This window comes from Thalassophryne amazonica, chromosome 18 (assembly GCF_902500255.1).
Source record: "Thalassophryne amazonica chromosome 18, fThaAma1.1, whole genome shotgun sequence".
Lineage (NCBI taxonomy): Eukaryota > Metazoa > Chordata > Actinopteri > Batrachoidiformes > Batrachoididae > Thalassophryne > Thalassophryne amazonica.
In genome coordinates, this window is record NC_047120.1 from 59,059,723 (window position 1) to 59,078,511 (window position 18,789).

Genomic DNA, 18,789 nt, shown 5'->3' on the forward strand with positions numbered 1-18,789 from the left:
ATTACACTATCTGCAGCAAGATCATGTTGTAGGTCTTTAGAGCAGGTCTGTGGGTTGACTGACTGTTCTCACCATCCTTCGCTTCAGCTTATCTGAGATTTTTCTTGGCCTGCCACTTCGGGGCTTAACTAGTACTCACAGTTGAAACTGACAGCTGATATCTCTGAGATAGCTTTTTGTATCCTTCCCCTAAACCATGATTTTGAACAATCTTTGTTTTCAGGTCATTTGAGAGTTGTTTAGAGGCTCCCATGTTGCCACTCATTAGAAGAGATGCAAAGAGGGGAAACATTTGCAAATGGCCACCTTAAATACACTTTCTCATGATTGGATTCACCTGTATAAGGAGGTCAAGGGTCAATGAGCTTACCACCCAATTTTGTGTTCTAATAATTAGTGCTAAATGTATTCAAGTCAATAAAATGACAAGGGTGCCCAAATTTATGCACCTCCCAATTTTGTTTAAATAATTATTGCACACTTTCTGTAAATACAAGTAACTTCATTTCACTTCTCAAATATCAGTGTGTTCGTCTGCTATATGATATATTTAACTGAAATTTATGATCCAAGCAACCAATGATTTATAAAGGAATATCATGAAAATTATCAGGGGTGCCCAAACTTTTACATACAACTGTACATACAGGACGGGTCCTACATTTGGTCACACACTAAATGGGAATGTGTGTCCAAACATTTGACTGGTAGTGTACATCTGCTGCCAAGGTCCATCAGTTCTCTGTTTATATTTCTGTTGACATTTTTGTTTACCTTATTATATTTTGATCACTTTGCTTGCATTCTGAAAATTACTTGTTGATCGATTGCTGAGCTTTGATCTCGATGACTCGTCTTTGACCCTGGTCACTGATCTGTGCCAGGGAGTTTATGTTTTCATTGCCATTTGTCTCGCTGTCTGGCTTTGACTCTATTATCAGGATCAAAAGAATAAGGATCAAATGGTGGATCAGCAACTAATCAGCAATCCTGATTACAGGATTTAAAGACAGAATCTGAGTTACAGATCAAAGGAATGACCACAATCAAAGAAGTCAGAATCAAGGGGTGGATCCTGTCCTTTGATCTTGATAGCTGAACTAATCACCAATCCTAATTACAGGTTAGAAAGTCAGGATCAAATACATAGAACAAAGGACTGGGGATGATCAAAGGAATAAGGATCACAAGACACGATCTGCCACTTGGTCTGGATCCAGACAAACAGTGTGCACCAATAAGTAACCTTATTGGTGCACAAGGGTTTAAAATACAATTGTTTCAAAACTCAGGTGAATTAGCTTCATGACTTTAAACTTTTCTTGTGCATTAAACTATTTCTTCTGTGGTTTCACACTGCGGTTGGCAGAACAAAAGACTTGGTTCACACTGTGGTAAATTGCTCATGTTGCACTCTGGAGAAACCAAATCCTCCTGATCCCTCCATGCTGCATTGCTGTCCCTTCTCAATATAACATCATAATGTGAGGCACAAAATTTTGCTCATCTTTCAACAGCAGAAACTACACGCTGGGATTTTATTGGCAACATGATCTTTATTTTCTGATTTGCAGGGAAACACACAATATTTAATGTAATAATAAGTTTAAAACATAAAATTTCCCTGAAAACTATCATTCCAAACACGAGATTCCTGCTGAGCCTATTATGTACATGAGGTCCACATCACGATGAAAAGCCCAGAATTCCTCAAAGCCGTCCTGCAAGTCTTAAGACGACTTGACTAGTGCAGAAAATTCTGGAATAAAATCAAGAAAAAAAGAAACATTTTACACATGACATGATGCTTTCACATATTGATATGATAACAAACCTCACTGTCCAAATCAAGGACACTGTAAGAAGTGATCAATGCAGCTTTTTTGTGTAAAACTACAAGTTGGTAAAGATTGTTTCGATAAAACAGCCATAATTAGGATTCTGGATCATGCTTTCACTTTATATGGGTTTTTAAGGATTACGTCAAAACTACGTCAGGGATTCTCAGCAAGTTTACACACCAGATAGATAACAGGCCATGGAAGACTCCACTGAATTTTGGAGGTGAGCCACATCCGGATTCTGGATCAGGATTTCAAAGTATGCTTCCCTTTGTCAGATTTTGAGGATTACATCCAAATTACTTAATGGATTTTCATCAAATTTTCATTACACATTGGTGTTGGGCCTTGGAAGACTCCATTAAATGTTGGAGGTGATCTGGATCCAGATTCTGGATCAGGATTTCACTTTGTCGACATTTAACATTACATCAAAACTACACTCAACAAAAATATAAACGCAACACTTTTGGTTTTGCTCCCATTTTGTATGAGATGAACTCAAAGATCTAAAACTTTTTCCACATACACAATATCACCATTTCCCTCAAATATTGTTCACAAACCAGTCTAAATCTGTGATAGTGAGCACTTCTCCTTTGCTGAGATAATCCATCCCACCTCACAGGTGTGCCATATCAAGATGCTGATTAGACACCATGATTAGTGCACAGGTGTGCCTTAGACTGCCCACAATAAAAGGCCACTCTGAAAGGTGCAGTTTTGTTTTATTGGGGGGGGGGGGGATACCAGTCAGTATCTGGTGTGACCACCATTTGCCTCATGCAGTGCAACACATCTCCTTCGCATAGAGTTGATCAGGTTGTCAATTGTGGCCTGTGGAATGTTGGTCCACTCCTCTTCAATGGCTGTGCGAAGTTGCTGGATATTGGCAGGAACTGGTACACGCTGTCGTATACGCCGGTCCAGAGCATCCCAAACATACTCAATGGGTGACATGTCCGGTGAGTATGCCGACCATGCAAGAACTGGGACATTTTCAGCTTCCAAGAATTGTGTACAGATCCTTGCAACATGGGGCCGTGCATTATCCTGCTGCAACATGAGGTGATGTTCTTGGATGTATGGCACAACAATGGGCCTCAGGATCTCGTCACGGTATCTCTGTGCATTCAAAATGCCATCAAAAAAATGCACCTGTGTTCTTCATCCATAACAGACGTCTGCCCATACCATAACCCCACCGCCACCATGGGCCACTTGATCCACAACATTGACATCAGAAAACCGCTCACCCACACGACCCCACACACGCTGTCTGCCATCTGCCCTGGACAGTGTGAACCGGGATTCATCCGTGAAGAGAACACCTCTCCAACGTGCCAAACGCCAGCGAATGTGAGCATTTGCCCACTCAAGTCGGTTACGACGACAAACTGGAGTCAGGTCGAGACCCCAATGAGGACGACGAGCATGCAGATGAGCTTCCCTGAGACGGTTTCTGACAGTTTGTGCAGAAATTCTTTGGTTATGCAAACCGATTGTTTCAGCAGCTGTCCGAGTGACTGGTCTCAGACGATCTTGGAGGTGAACATGCTGGATGTGGAGGTCCTGGGCTGGTGTGGTTACACGTGGTCTGCAGTTGTGAGGCTGGTTGGATGTACTGCCAAATTCTCTGAAACGCCTTTGGAGACGGCTTATGGTAGAGAAATGAACATTCAATACACGAGCAACAGCCCTGGTTGACATTCCTGCTGTCAGCATGCCAATTGCACGCTCCCTCAAATCTTGCGACATCTGTGGCATTGTGCTGTGTGATAAAACTGCACCTTTCAGAGTGGCCTTTTATTGTGGGCAGTCTAAGGCACACCTGTGCACTAATCATGGTGTCTAATCAGCATCTTGATATGGCACACCTGTGAGGTGGGATGGATTATCTCAGCAAAGGAGAAGTGCTCACTATCACAGATTTAGACTGGTTTGTGAACAATATTTGAGGGAAATGGTGATATTGTGTATGTGGAAAAAGTTTTAGATCTTTGAGTTCATCTCATACAAAATGGGAGCAAAACCAAAAGTGTTGTGTTTATATTTTTGTTGAGTGTACTTCATGGACATGACATCACAATGCAAGACAAAGATCAGGAAGACACTATTTTGTTTCATCTTGTGTATTAAATGTCAGATTGCAACATCTTGATCAGTCCATTCTGGATCAGTATGCAATTATTGCATTATGTTGTGGAATCCGGATTTGGATGTGAATCACATATCTTTTATTTTGAGTCCTCGTCAGCCCTTGGTGGATGTCAGAAATCTCTGATTGCTTTGGTTAAATTTGTGGTAGATCAGTGCTAAATGGAATCATAAAATGTTTACACAATGCCCTGATCTGGCAACACTACAAGCTAATAAGACATCTACACTAAGGGTTGATCAGAAAAACTAGACATGTCTCCCTGGCTACCTTCCCATCCAATCTTCCCATCTCCATCCGAGTCTCCTTCCAGGAGGAAAGCTCTGGTCTCGGCCATCGTCAGGAGCCTTGCTCCTTTGGAGAAATTCTGCAGGAACAATCTGACAGAGAGACACCGTGAGACAACAAAAAACTGAAATTGATTCATTGCCATGGTAACATGATGGATTTTTTTTTGTCTGTGTAGTTATGCATGGACTCAACTGTAGCTCGTGCTGTTCTATGTAGCCACTTTGGTCCTGGTCCAGAATCTTAAAGATTCTCTCAATCTCTGTTGGGGTTTTCTTGGACAAACCCACTGTTTTGAAAAATGTCTTCGGGCTAAAGGAATCCTTTGCTGAAAGTCAAATGACAGAAAGAAGCTCTATCAAAATAGTGATAGATGACAGACAGCGTTACTGAAGTTCACAAAAATATTTTGCAGTCTTGCAATGTCCACCACTGTTTCCTGATGTAAGTCTGCTTAAAAACAAACAAACAAAAAAAAAAAACCATGAATATACTTCCTTTGACACATGACCCAAGCCTGCTTTACCCAACCCCTGTTTCATGAAAATTGATTAAACAGCTTTCAAAAATTTTTTATAAAATCTTGAAAAACATCATGTTTCACAACATTAAAGAAAATTAAATTCCTGGATCCTGAGTAGCTTTTTGTTTGGATGATTTCTGAGCTGTCCACCTACCGCCTTGAAAATTGGTTAAGAGGGTTTTGAAAAATTGTCAAAAATGCCTTCAATTCCTGTAAGACAAGACACCAGACTTCCGGGTGAGCGCTTCAAGATGGCGGTCTAGAACCTCGACGGTCCTGATCAGATGTTAGAAAAACTCCTCAAAACTCGATAAATTGACTTTGTACATGTTTATAATGACATATTATGCGTGGAGTTAGATCAAAGAAGAGACAAGGGGGTCCAAAAAACGACAGCCAAGAGAAGATTAATTCTTCAAACGCTGAGGACCAGATAAGCATGATGCAGGCCGTAGAGCCAGACGAAGGAAGCGAGCTAACTACTGCTAAAGCCTTACAGAATTTATGCGGTAATATAAAAGAAATGCAAAATGACATTAACGTAATGAAGAGGGATATCAAACAAGATTTGAGTAACTTCAAGGCTGAAGTGAATCAGAAGCTGGAAGAGGTGAGCGCGGATATTCGCAACCAGAGCTCAAGGCTAACAGAGTTGGAACAACGTGTGGACGATCTCGAGACAGTGAACATGGATCTGAGGGACACACTGCTCGATTGTCTTAAACAGCAAAAAACACTTCAGGACAAAGTTACCGACTTAGAAGGGAGATCGCGCCGCAACAATATCCGCATTTACGGTGTTAAAGAAGGGGCCGAAGGGAGCGCTATGTTAACGTTCATGACAGCATTCCTAAAAGAACAACTCTCCCTGAAGGAAGACCTGGATCTACAGATACAGAGAGCACACCGGTCATTAGGTCCGAAACCCTGGGATAATACGGTAACAAGATCTATCTTGGTCAATTTTTTCACCTACGGCATGAAAGAGAAGATATTAAAAGCGGCATGGGAAAAAAAGATAACCTTTGAGGGTAACAGGATCGCATTTGCACATGACCTGCCGACAGAAGTAAACAACAAGCTTAAAGAATATAAGCACATCAAGAAGATCCTCAAAGAGGCAAAGATTCGTTTTCAAACACCGTACCCGGCTAAGATGAGGATCCACTGGGAAGAAGGTCCATGTTTGTACAAGGATGCGACGGAGGCAGCTGAGGACATGAAGAAAAGGGGATACTCTGTACAAGTGCCAAGCCCGAGAGATGAGGATGGGCCTCGACTTTCCAGAGACACACACTGGAACAAAGTGAGCTGTTCACACATTGATCGCGCCCGCGAGAAACTCCGTGAATTCCAACGACAGCAAGTATAATCTGTTTAACAATGAGACCTACTTAATGTCATCTGAATATTTATAACTAGAAGACTATGTCTCGTTGACCCCCTGTCAACTAAACTTTTTAGTGATCATCAGGATAAATAAATAACTGTTTGCTATGCTTAAAGGAGAAGGAACACTGTTTCAAGTGGAAAAGGAGACCCTATCATGGATGGGATTATCTCTCCTACAAGACTGGATAGGACGTACTGGGTGGATAGGGCAGAACGAGGCCCTAAGGTTGGAAGTCTTTATTTCATTCTTATTTTTGTTTTTTTTACTTTTACTTGTTCCACGTTCAAATGGTTTTTGTTCTTATTGTGTAGTTGGCGTAAGTAAACAGGTGTACGGGTATGACTAATAATAATTTTAGAGCAGCTTCATGGAACATTAATGGTATGAACAACCCTATTAAGAGGAGTAGAGTAATGTCCAAAATAAAAAAGGAGAAAATTCAAATTATGTTCCTCCAGGAAACTCATTTGTCTCAAACAGAACACGAGAAATTAAAAAAATATGGATTTAGAAACACTTACTACAGTTCTTATAAATCAGGGAGCAAAAGAGGGGTAGCGGTTTTAATACATAATTCTCTGCATTTCGAATTTATTAAACAAAAACGGGACAGCGAAGGCAGGTATATAATGGTGCAGGGAAAAATAGAGGATAAATTGACTACTCTCCTCTCCGTTTATTTTCCACCACACTATGATCGGCACTTCCTGGGTAAAATCCTAGAAATAATATCCTCTGAGTCACAAGGTATATTAATATGCGCAGGTGACTTTAACACAATATTGAATGCAAATGATACAACCAACAATAAGAGGACAGTCACACCACAGGGTAAGCTGTTAAAGAAGGGCTTGGACGATTTACATTTACTGGATGTATGGCGGGAGATACATCCATTTGAAAAAGATTTTACCTACTTTTCCCCCCCTCATGCAGTATACTCAAGGATAGATCTCTTCTTGGTATTCAGGAATGATAGACATAGAATAGAAAGCTGCGATATAGGTACCAGGTGTTGTGAAAGTGTAGGAACACGGACCCACAACAGGGGGCGCAAATGAACAGACAATGGAGGAAGTCAAATAGCACTTTTACTGTTGTGAAATAAGCACAACAAACACAACCGATTACAATAATAGACAATAAAGTCGAATCACAAAGGTGTCATGTGGGCAGGCTCGAAGATAGGAGACGTCTGTCCAAAGCAGAACCGGAACCACACAATTTCCTCCGCCACCGAACCCCGGGAATACTGGAGCCGCCAAGTCCCGAACTCCCAGGTGGCCACTGCCTCCGCTTGTCGGATCTGGTACTGCTGGCGAGGAACAGAAACAGTCAGATGTGGGTGTGCCTGCACCCAGCAACACGTATGGTGGAAAAACCACCTCCACCTCTCGTCAGGAAAACACTGTTAGTGCAGGAATGTGAGTACTTATCCAAAGGGTCCAATACAGTCTCCTGCTGTTCTACTCACTATCTGCGTGAAGGCAAAAAAGTATTTATGGTCAAAAGACAACACGATTGGCTGGATACGTTACCTCCTCGGTAGAGCGATATCTCGGCAAAGAAGTGGAGATGACATCTTGCTGTTATACCGCTGCGGATCAGATGATTGGTAACAGCTGTCGTAGGTGACAGCTGTCACCCCGGCTGCTCCTGTGAGGTGGCAGCGCCCTCTGGTGCCTGGAGCCCGCACTCCAGGCAGGGTGCCCTCTGGTGGTGGTGGGCCAGCAGTACCTCCTCTTCAGCGGCCCACACAACAGGACCCCCCCCTCAACGGGCGCCTCCTGGCGCCCGACCAGGCTTGTCCGGGTGGCGGCGGTAGAAATCGGCCAGGAGGGCCGGGTCCAGGATGAAGCTCCTCTTCACCCAGGAGCGTTCTTCGGGTCCGTACCCCTCCCAGTCCACCAAATACTGGAAGCCCCGGCCCATCCTACGGACATCCAAGAGCCGGCGCACAGTCCAAGCCGGCTCGCCATCGATGATCCGGGCAGGAGGTGGTGCCGGACCCGGAGTACAGAGGGGTGAGGTGTGATGCGGCTTAATCCGGGACACATGGAAAACGGGATGGATCCGCAGTGAGGCCGGAAGCTGAAGCCTCACCGCGGCTGGACTGATGACCTTGAGGATTTTAAATGGACCGACGTACCGATCCTGCAGTTTAGGTGAGTCCACTTGGAGGGGAATGTCCTTTGTTGACAACCACACTTCCTGCCCTGGCCAATACTTAGGGGCTGGGGTCCGCCGACGGTCTGCATGGGCTTTCGTCCTCATCCGGGCCCTCAGCAAAGCAGAACGGGCTGCACGCCACACCCGACGGCACTTCCGCAGGTGGGCCTGGACCGAGGGCACACCGACCTCTCCCTCAACCACCGGAAACAAAGGAGGCTGATACCCCAGACACACCTCAAAAGGGGAGAGGCCGGTGGCTGACGACACCTGGCTGTTATGGGCATACTGGGTACTCCAGGCCGCCGGGTGCGCGGCCATCACGCAACGCAGGGCCTGTTCCACCTCCTGATTGGCCCGTTCTACTTGCCCGTTGGTCTGGGGATGATACCCGGATGAGAGACTCACCGTGGCCCCCAGTTCCCGGCAGAAGCTCCTCCAGACTTGCGAGGAGAACTGGGGACCGCGATCGGAGACGATGTCTGTTGGAATCCCATGCAGCCGGACGACGTGGTGGACCAGGAGGTCCGCTGTCTCCTGGGCAGTCGGAAGCTTCGGGAGGGCCACGAAGTGGGCCGCCTTGGAGAATCGGTCCACTATCGTGAGGATGGTGGTGTTGCCCTGGGACGGCGGGAGGCCCGTGACAAAATCCAGGCCGATGTAGGACCAGGGGCGATGAGGCACAGGCAGCGGCTGGAGCAGTCCCGAAGCCCTGCGACGATCAGCCTTGGCCCTGGTGCAGGTGGTGCAGGCCTGGATATAATCCCGGACGTCGGCCTCTAGGGACGCCCACCAGAAGCGCTGCCGGACAACTGCCACGGTTCTTTGCACCCCTGGATGACAGGAGAGCTTGGAGCCGTGACAGAAGTCCAGGACTGCAGCCCTACCCTCTGGTGGGACGTAGAGTCTGTTCTTCGGCCCAGTTCCGGGGTCCAGGCTTCGTGCCAGGGCCTCCCGGACGGTTCTCTCTACGTCCCAGGTGAGGGTGGCCATGATAGCGGACTCCGGGATGATGGGTTCCGGTGGATCCGACAACTCCGCTTTGACTTCATCTTCATGTAACCGGGACAAGGCATCCGATCTCTGGTTTTTGGTCCCGGGACGGTAGGTGATCCGGAAGTCAAAATGGCCGAAGAACAGTGACCAGCGGGCTTGCCTGGGGTTCAGCCGCTTGGCGGTCCTGATATACTCCAGGTTCCGGTGGTCAGTGAAAACCGTGAATGGCACGGACGTTCCCTCCAACAGATGTCTCCACTCTTCAAGAGCCTCTTTCACCACAAGGAGTTCTCGATTGCCGACGTCATAGTTCCGTTCGGCCGGGGTCAACCTGCGGGAAAAATAGGCACACGGGTGAAGGACCTTATCGGTCTTCCCGCTCTGGGAAAGCACAGCTCCTATCCCTGAGTCCGAGGCGTCCACTTCAACCACTAACTGGCGACTAGGATCGGGCTGCACCAGAACGGGTGCAGACGAGAAGCGCCGTTTCAACTCCTTGAACGCGGCATCGCAACGATCCGACCAGGTGAAGGGGACTTTTGGTGAGGTCAGGGCTGTCAGGGGGCTAACTACCTGACTGTAGCCCTTAATGAACCTCCTGTAGAAATTCGCAAAGCCGAGGAACTGTTGCAGTTTCCTACGGCTGGTAGGTTGGGGCCAGTCTCTCACCGCCGCGACCTTGGCCGGATCAGGAGCGACGGAGTTAGGGGAGATGATAAACCCCAGGAAGGACAAAGAAGTGCGGTGGAACTCGCACTTCTCGCCCTTCACAAACAGCCGGTTCTCCAACAACCGCTGCAGGACCTGACGTACATGCCGGACATGGGTCTCAGGATCCGGAGAAAAGATGAGTATATCGTCCAGATATATGAAGACGAATCAGTGCAGGAAATCCCGCAAGACATCATTAACCAATGCTTGGAACGTTGCGGGGGCGTTTGTAAGACCGAACGGCATGACCAGGTACTCAAAGTGACCTAAGGGGGTGTTAAATGCCGTCTTCCACTCGTCTCCCTTCCGGATCCGAACCAGGTGATACGCATTTCTAAGATCTAGCTTAGTGAACATTTGGGCTCCATGCAGGGGCGTGAACACTGAATCCAACAAGGGCAATGGGTATCGGTTACGAACCGTGATTTCGTTCAGCCCCCTGTAATCAATGCATGGACGTAGTCCGCCATCCTTTTTCCCCACAAAAAAGAAACCTGCACCCATCGGGGAGGTGGAATTCCGGATCAACCCGGCAGCTAAAGAGTCCCGGATGTAGGTCTCCATTGATTCGCGCTCAGGTCGTGAGAGGTTGTACAGCCTGCTGGACGGAAACTCAACGCCTGGAACCAAATCAATGGCACAATCGTACGGGCGGTGCGGGGGAAGGGTGAGTGCCAGATCCTTGCTGAACACGTCCACAAGGTCATGGTACTCCACCGGCACTGTCCCGAGATTGGGCGGGACTCTGACCTCCTCCTTAGCCTGGGAACCGGGAGGAACCGAGGAACCTAAACATACCCGATGGCAGGTCTCGCTCCACTGAACCACTACCCCGGACGGCCAATCGATCCGGGGATTGTGTTTTAACATCCAGGGGAACCCGAGAATCACGCAGGAGGTGGCAGGAGTCACAAAAAACTCGATCTCCTCCCGGTGGTTCCCTGACACCGCCAGAGTTACTGGAGGTGTCTTATGTGTGATTAAAGGGAGTAGGGAGCCATCTAGTGCCCGTACTTGCACAGGTGAAGTAAGTGCCACCAGAGGGAGCTCTGCCTCCCTGGCCCATTTGCTGTCTAGCAAATTCCCTTCAGAGCCCGTGTCCACCAGTGCTGGGGCCTGAAGGGTTAAATCCTCATAAAGGATTGTAACCGGGAGTCGTGTGGCAATATGGGTGTGTCCCACGTGAATGTCTTGGCCCACCCCTAGCCCAGTTTCTAGGGGCGGGCGTTGGTGTTTAACCGCTCGGGGCAGTCCCTCACCTGATGCTCTATCGAGCCACAAACAAAGCACGCTCCGCGGACCAGCCTCCTCTGTCTATCCGGGGGTCTAAATGTGGCCCTGCTCGTGTCCATAGCTTCATCAGCAGGGGGAGCTGTAACCACACGGAGCGTAGGGGCCGTGGAGCGTGGGGAGGGCAGAGCTCGGTCGGAGCTGGAAGGGAGAGGGACGGCGCGTGCCCGGCCACGCCCTTCGTCTCGTTCCCGACGGCGTTCTTCTAACCGATTGTCTAATCGTATAACGAGATCAATAAGCCCATCTAAATCCCGCGGTTCGTCCTTAGCCACCAGGTGCTCCTTCAGGACCAACGACAGTCCGTTTACGAAGGCGGCGCGGAGGGAAGTGCTATTCCAGCCGGACCTCGCAGCCGCGATGCGGAAGTCGATTGCATAAGCAGCTGCACTCCGGCGCCCCTGTCTCATTGACAGCAGCACGGCTGAAGCGGTCTCTCCTCTATTTGGGTGATCGAACACTGTTCTGAACTCCCTCACAAACCCATCATATGTCTGAAGGAGCCGTGAATTTTGCTCCCAGAGCGCTGTGCCTCACCGCGAAGCAGATTTATCACATAAGCTATTTTACTGGCATCAGTCGCGTACATGACGGGACGTTGTGCGAAGACGAGCGAACACTGCATAAGAAAGTCCGCGCATGTCTCCACACCACCCCCGTACGACTCTGGAGGGCTTATGTATGCTTCCGGGGAAGGTGGGAGGGGTCGTTGAACGACCTGTGGAACGTCACTGTTACGCACAGGGTCGACAGGAGGGAGAGCCGCAGCAGCGCCCTGAGGGCGCGCTTCCACCTGCGCGGCGAGAGCCTCCACCCTGCGGTTAAGGAGAACGTTCTGCTCGGTCATTAGATCCAACCGAGCCGTGAAAGCGGTGAGGATTCGCTGCAACTCACCGATCATTCCTCCTGCGGACGCCTGTGCGCCCTGTTCTTCCATTGGCCGTTCAACAGCCGGTTGACGCCCCTCGGGATCCATGACGTTGGCCGAGATATCCTGTTGTGAAAGTGTAGGAACACGGACCCACAACAGGGGGCGCAAATGAACGGACAATGGAGGAAGTCAAATAGCACTTTTACTGTTGTGAAATAAGCACAACAAACACAACCGATTACAATAATAGACAATAAAGTCGAATCACAAAGGTGTCATGTGAGCAGGCTCGAAGATAGGAGACGTCTGTCCAAAGCAGAACCGGAACCACACGATTTCCTACGCCACCGAACCCCGGGAATACTGGAGCCGCCAAGTCCCGAACTCCCAGGTGGCCACTGCCTCCGCTTGTCGGATCTGGTACTGCTGGCGAGGAACAGAAACAGTCAGATGTGGGTGCGCCTGCACCCAGCAACACGTATGGTGGAAAAACCACCTCCACCTCTCGTCAGGAAAACACTGTTAGTGCAGGAATGTGAGTACTTATCCAAAGGGTCCAATACAGTCTCCTGCTGTTCTACTCACTATCTGCATGAAGGCAAAAAAGTATTTATGGTCAAAAGACAACACGATTGGCTGGATACGTTACCTCCTCGGTAGAGCGATATCTCGGCAAAGAAGTGGAGATGACGTCTTGCTGATATACCACTGCGGATCAGATGATTGGTAACAGCTGTCGTAGGTGACAGCTGTCACCCCGGCTGCTCCTGTGAGGTGGCAGCGCCCTCTGGTGCCTGGAGCCCGCACTCCAGGCAGGGTGCCCTCTGGTGGTGGTGGGCCAGCAGTACCTCCTCTTCAGCGGCCCACACAACAACCAGGGATATATCAGATCATTCATCAATTTATTTAAAGCTTCATCTTGACAATAGACCTAAAAAGACAATATGGAGATTAAACACAAGCTTATTAAATAATAAAAAAGTTATAAAAGAGGTCAAAGCAGAAATAAAAATTTTTTTACAGCTAAATGACAACGAACAAGTTAACCCTAATATTTTATGGGACACTTTAAAAGCTGTTATAAGAGGGAAATTTATATCATTGAGTACAGCTATTAAGAGGGCAAAAGAAAAACAACGTAATGATTTGGAAAACACATTAAAAAATTTGGAAAGTTAACATATTAGGAATCAATCTACTCAGACCCTTGATTTAATTCGACAGATAAGACAAAAATTTCAGATATCCATAAAGAAGAGGAGGAAAAGAAATATAAATTCTTGAAACAAACATACTATGAAACAGGACCAAAGGCAACAAAATTACTGGCTAGGAAAATCCGCAAAAAACAAATACAACAGTCAATACACACAATAGTAGATCCCAGCACAGGGAAATTAGAAAACAACCTTGAAGGAATAGATAAAGCATTTCAAACTTATTACAAAATTTTATATACACAGCCCGAACAAAGAAATTTAGAAGAGGTTAAAACATTTCTAAATTCATTAGACTTACCATCAATTGGAGAAAAGCAGAATGAAAGTTTAATTAAACCAATTGACAAGAAGGAGCTGAAAATGATGTTGAGAAAACTAAAAAATAATAAAACACCAGGTACAGATGGCCTGCCAGCCGAGTGGTATAAAATGTTTGAAGAAGAATTATTACCGGTATTATTAAAATCACTGAACTTGACACTAAAGAAAATGACTATACCACCTTCATGGTCAGAGGCGATTATCACAGTTATACCTAAGGAAGGCAAGGACAAAACACTGTGCAGCTCCTATAGACCAATATCAATTTTAAATCAAGATTATAAATTATATGCACTAATAATATCCAACAGACTGAATTTATTTATTTCGGAATTGATTGAAGAAGATCAGACCGGATTTGTTACTGGTCGACAAACTCAGGATAACATAAGACGCTCTCTACATATAATTCACCACATTCAGGCAAAAAAAGAGAAAGCAGTACTGGTTAGTTTAGATGCTGAAAAAGCCTTTGACTGTGTTAGCTGGGAATATTTATTCTTAGTTCTGAAACGTTTCGTTTTTTCTGAAAGCTCAATGAATAGCATCAAAACATTATACTCAGCACCCACAGCAAGAATAAAGATAAATGGACGTTTAACAGACCGAATAAAGCTGGAGAGATCCACTCGTCAGGGCTGCCCATTATCTCCTACTTTATTTGCTTTATATATAGAGCCACTAGCCCAGGCTATAAGAGGAAATAGCAATATTCAAGGCTTAGAAATAAATTCAAGAGAACACAAAATAGCACTATATGCAGATGATGTTCTTTTATACCTCTCGAATCCAGAACAATCCATTCGGGCCCTCTTAGACCTATTAGACACATTTAGTAGTTACTCAGGATATAAACTAAATATAGGTAAAACCCAAATTATGACTTTTAACTATACACCTTCAAAAGAGAATAAAAATAGAATCACAGTAGACTGGTCTAAGAAAGCAATTAGATACTTGGGAGTATGGCTTACTCACAGGAGATTTATATAGGAAAAACTATGACGATGTAAATAGGAAGATTAAGGAAGACCTCACACAATGGACAACATATATATTAGATCTTAGAGCAAGAACAGAGGTGATAAAGATCTCGATACTGCCCAGGTTATTATATTTATTTATGTCATTACCTGTTAAAATTCCTCAATCGCAGTTTCATGAGTGGGATAAACAAATATCCAGATTTATTTGGAAAGGTCACAGACCTAGAGTTAAATACTGTACACTGAAGATCAAAAAAGAAAAAGGAGGACTTTCTCTTCCTAGCCTACACGACTATTATCTTGCGGCCCAACTTAGGGCAGTTATACTGTGGTGTGATAACACAAATGAGGCTAGATGGAAAGAAATAGAAAGGAAAAACGGAGATATTCCAATACAAGCTTTGATTGGCAATTATAAATTGGCGGAGGCATGTCAAAAAGATTTAAGTCCGCTGGTTTCTTTTACATTATCGATTTGGTTCGGGGTGGTGAAAAAATTAAAAATGTGGGATCAGATAAGAGTTTTAAGATGGGCTGCATTCGACTCAGAGTTCATACCTAACCAAATGGACTCAACATTTAAAAACTGGTCTTATAAAGGTATAACTGCATACTGTAAATTATTAAATAAGAATGCCATGCCGAGTTTCCAAAATTTACAACAGAAATTTAATATAGAAAACAGAGATTTTTTTAGGTACTTACACCTACGTCAATACTTACTTACAAAAGTGGTGAAGATAACAGAATATAATGAGATAACGCGTTTGGCTACACAGACATACCACAATCAATGCAAATCGATCATTTCTAAACTCTACCAAGGTCTATTGAATGGCAACCGTAAATCAACAGATTATATTAAAAGAAGATGGGAGAAAGAACTAGATAAGAATATTTCAGATGAACAATGGGAAAATATGTGTAAATCAGCAATGTCTACCTCTTGTTCTTCTTATTGGAGGGAATTTTGTTGGAAATGTTTGGTCCGATTTTTCATAACCCCAAAACAACAAAGGAGAAATTCGGGAGCTGTTAAGTGTTGGAGAGACTGTGGGGACATGGAGGCCAACCACACCCACATTTTTTGGTCCTGCTCAAAAATTGCTGGATTTTGGAACAGTGTCATACTAGAAATTGAACGGATTATGGATTTAGAACTGTTGCAACCCATGTCGACATTATTATTAGGAGACCTCCCAGAGGAAATTACAAAAAACGACAGATATCTAATTAGAATGATGGGCGCTGCTGCCAAAAAAATGATTACCCAAAAATGGCTTCACCCAGATCCACCAACGTTGGAAGATTGGCTGAGAAAACTTGAAGAAACTCGCAAGATGGAAAGACTAACATATATGCTTAGACTACAACCAGATCTCTATGTAAGAAGGTGGGGGAAATGGCCTAATTTACATGGATCTGATGAATGATTGATCTTAAGCTCCTTCCAAATGTCATATAAATTACTGTTCATAAAACTTAAGTTTTTGCTCATGTTCATCCCTGAATTCTGTTTATATCATTCATCGGATAGATTATGTTACAATAGCCGACTGTTAATATGTTGTTTTGTCATTGTGAAATTGTTATGAAATGTTTGTATAATCAATTGTGAAACCTAATAAAAATCAAAAGTATTAAAAAAAAAAAAGACAAGACACCAGCCTTCACCTTATCTGAAATTTTTCTTGGCCTGCCACTTCAGGAATTTAACTAGTTCTGTGCTTGTGAGGAGCTGATGAGAAAAGATGATGAGAGAAAGAGACCCCCCCCCCCCTCACACAGCCACGGGCAGTCCCCATTTACAGCTGGGTGGACTGAGACAATGCAGATGCCGTAACATAACCATAGCCATCACCATCCTGAACTCACATTGGTGCATGAGTCTACCCCCCACCAGACTTTCTCTACCCACCTACTGTGAAATACATTACTGTGCAATATCTGTATCCATCCCCACATCTCTCTGTCCAATATCCATTATTCACTGCATACGGTCAATACTAATGTGCAACATCTAAGTAATAATGTTCAATATATCACGCTGTACATAAATACATATTCAGACTTCTTGCAAATACATAGTACTTTTTTTTTTTTTTTGCAATTGTATATACACCTCAGACTGAGCACCTCATTGTTTTATATGTTTGCACTGAGCAGGAGCTGCTTTTAATTTCATTGTACATGCGTATAGTGACAATACAGGCTTTCTATTCTATGCTATGAAATATCTTTTCCATGGGCAGAAACCCAGTAGGTCTACATTGGTACCCCAATTCCTTATCCCACTGAGGCACCTATTCCACCATTTCTGAATGCTGCTCCTGAGAAATTGGACAGCAAATGGCTTTTCTTGCCAAATTTGAATGGAAGTGCAAAAATGAATCAAGATGCATTAAGAAAGCACTGACATCCCAGGATAGAGAACCAATCATCAAAGGCTCTGATGTCCTTCAAACAGCCCCCCCCCACACACACACACACAAACACACTTACCTTTACAAGCATTAATGGCTGATGTGATGTCCGACGCGGCGAGAAACTCGTTAATAGCCATGGTGGAGGACGATCTGGGGCTCAGTGCTGCGGCTCGGGGCACTATGTGGTTCACTGATGGAGAAAAGAGTAAGAACAGGTGACAGGGAGCTTTACCCACCGGTGTCAGAAACCACCAGTGTCTTTGTGTCTGGTGTCAGTCACAGCTGACTACTTCACCATTGTGTGTAAAAGAGGTCAAAGGACAGGTGCTCGCCTTTACACAGCTCTCTGAAGTGGACTGTGTCAGGGTCAGAGGTGTTTACCCAAACCGCTGGCTATATTTGTTGGGTGTGTTTCCAGTTTCAGGCTGAAGCCTTCGACAGTGTTTCAGCAGGCCATAAACATCCTGTTATTACGACCTCTGACACTTTCATCCTTCGCCGCCACTCACCTTTTTCCCACGCACTGCAACAAGAAAAAAAAAGGTCTATGCTTTTGTCCTTTAGATGTTCACTAATTCTGGTCCTTCACCTACACATGTTGGTTTGTTTGTCGAACCCGGTGGTGGTGCAGCATGGGTCAAGGAAGAACCCGTTAAATTTCAGTGTGGCATGCGCAGGTGCCCACGTGTCGCTGTGTCTTTGGTTCTGGATGGTGATCACCGAGGCAATTCTAGTCAGTTTTATTTGTACAGTGCCAAATCACATGAGTGAAAAGTGCTTTGCCTTTCATGTCCCCAGACCACTGTCTGTGTTGTGTAAAAAGACAGAAACTCTGGTTCGTTGTTTGTTTTGGGTTTGTGATCGCCTTTGATTTTACCCAGAAGCCTTGGCAGTGCTCAAACTGGAAACTGTCTTATCAGTAGCCGACAGTGTACGGAGTCAGTACTAAAAGTTAACGGTTAGCTGTAACTTCCGCAAATTTTTTTTTTAGCGGTTTATCAGTTTAGTGTCATAAAAGTTAACTTTTCAGTTAGTGGATTAGCATTTATTGAAGGTAACTGTTTGCTTAGCTGTGCCCACCACTGGCCAAATGTACAAAATGCATGTGGAGTGAAAAAATATGAGTCTCTTTATGTAACCATTGGTTAGAAAGAAACTTACTCAAGCAGTACCCAAGGATCCTTCAAAGAGATTTGGTATCTGAGACCTCTAGTCATTGCTTTAGGTCGCTGTTTGCATCCAATACTCACAACCATACGGTCAGACAGGAAACACCAGGACCCTAAAGACTTGAACCTTTATTCTAATGCAAAGATATCGCTTTGCCAAACGCATCGATCCAGCGACCTTGGAAACAAGATGCAGACATATTTGTGGCGGTGTCCCAGCAGGTTCTGATTGTTACTACCACCTGAAAAGTTGAGATCACATTTTTTTTTTCTTCCTTACTCGTGTGTTTGATGGGGCGCAGTCACTGCCAGGTGGCACATGTGGCCTCCAGGCCCGGCTGGAGTGACGTCACCGCGGTTTCCTCAGGAAGGACGACCATACCTGCCCCCCGCGTCTGTGTCCCTTTCCTCGCTCCCAAGGCTTGTT

The 18,789-nt window shown here is 45.3% G+C and overlaps 1 protein-coding gene across 1 annotated transcript; it reads right to left on the reverse strand.

Annotated features, from left to right (window-relative positions):
- Positions 1-1,542: 1,542 nt before the first annotated feature.
- On the reverse strand, positions 1,543-17,633 carry LOC117530768 (parvalbumin, thymic-like). The gene is made up of 4 exons (XM_034193696.1): positions 17,270-17,633; positions 4,483-4,615; positions 4,270-4,379; positions 1,543-1,759 (listed from the first exon to the last, which is right to left on the reverse strand). The coding sequence occupies exons 1-4, from the start codon at positions 17,328-17,330 to the stop codon at positions 1,731-1,733; spliced, it is 333 nt and encodes a 110-aa protein (XP_034049587.1). The 5' UTR covers positions 17,331-17,633; the 3' UTR covers positions 1,543-1,730.
- Between the last annotated feature and the right edge of the window lie 1,156 nt (positions 17,634-18,789).

Coding starts and splice junctions, on each gene's coding strand:
- LOC117530768 (XM_034193696.1), bottom strand. CDS start 17,330: ATGGCTATTAACGAGTTTCTCGCCGCGTCGGACATCACATCAGCCATT. Junction 4,380..4,482: donor ATAGAACAGCACGAGCTACA/GTTGAGTCCATG, acceptor TCTCTCTGTCAG/ATTGTTCCTGCAGAATTTCT. Junction 1,760..4,269: donor TGGGAAGATTGGATGGGAAG/GTAGCCAGGGAG, acceptor ATTTTATTCCAG/AATTTTCTGCACTAGTCAAG.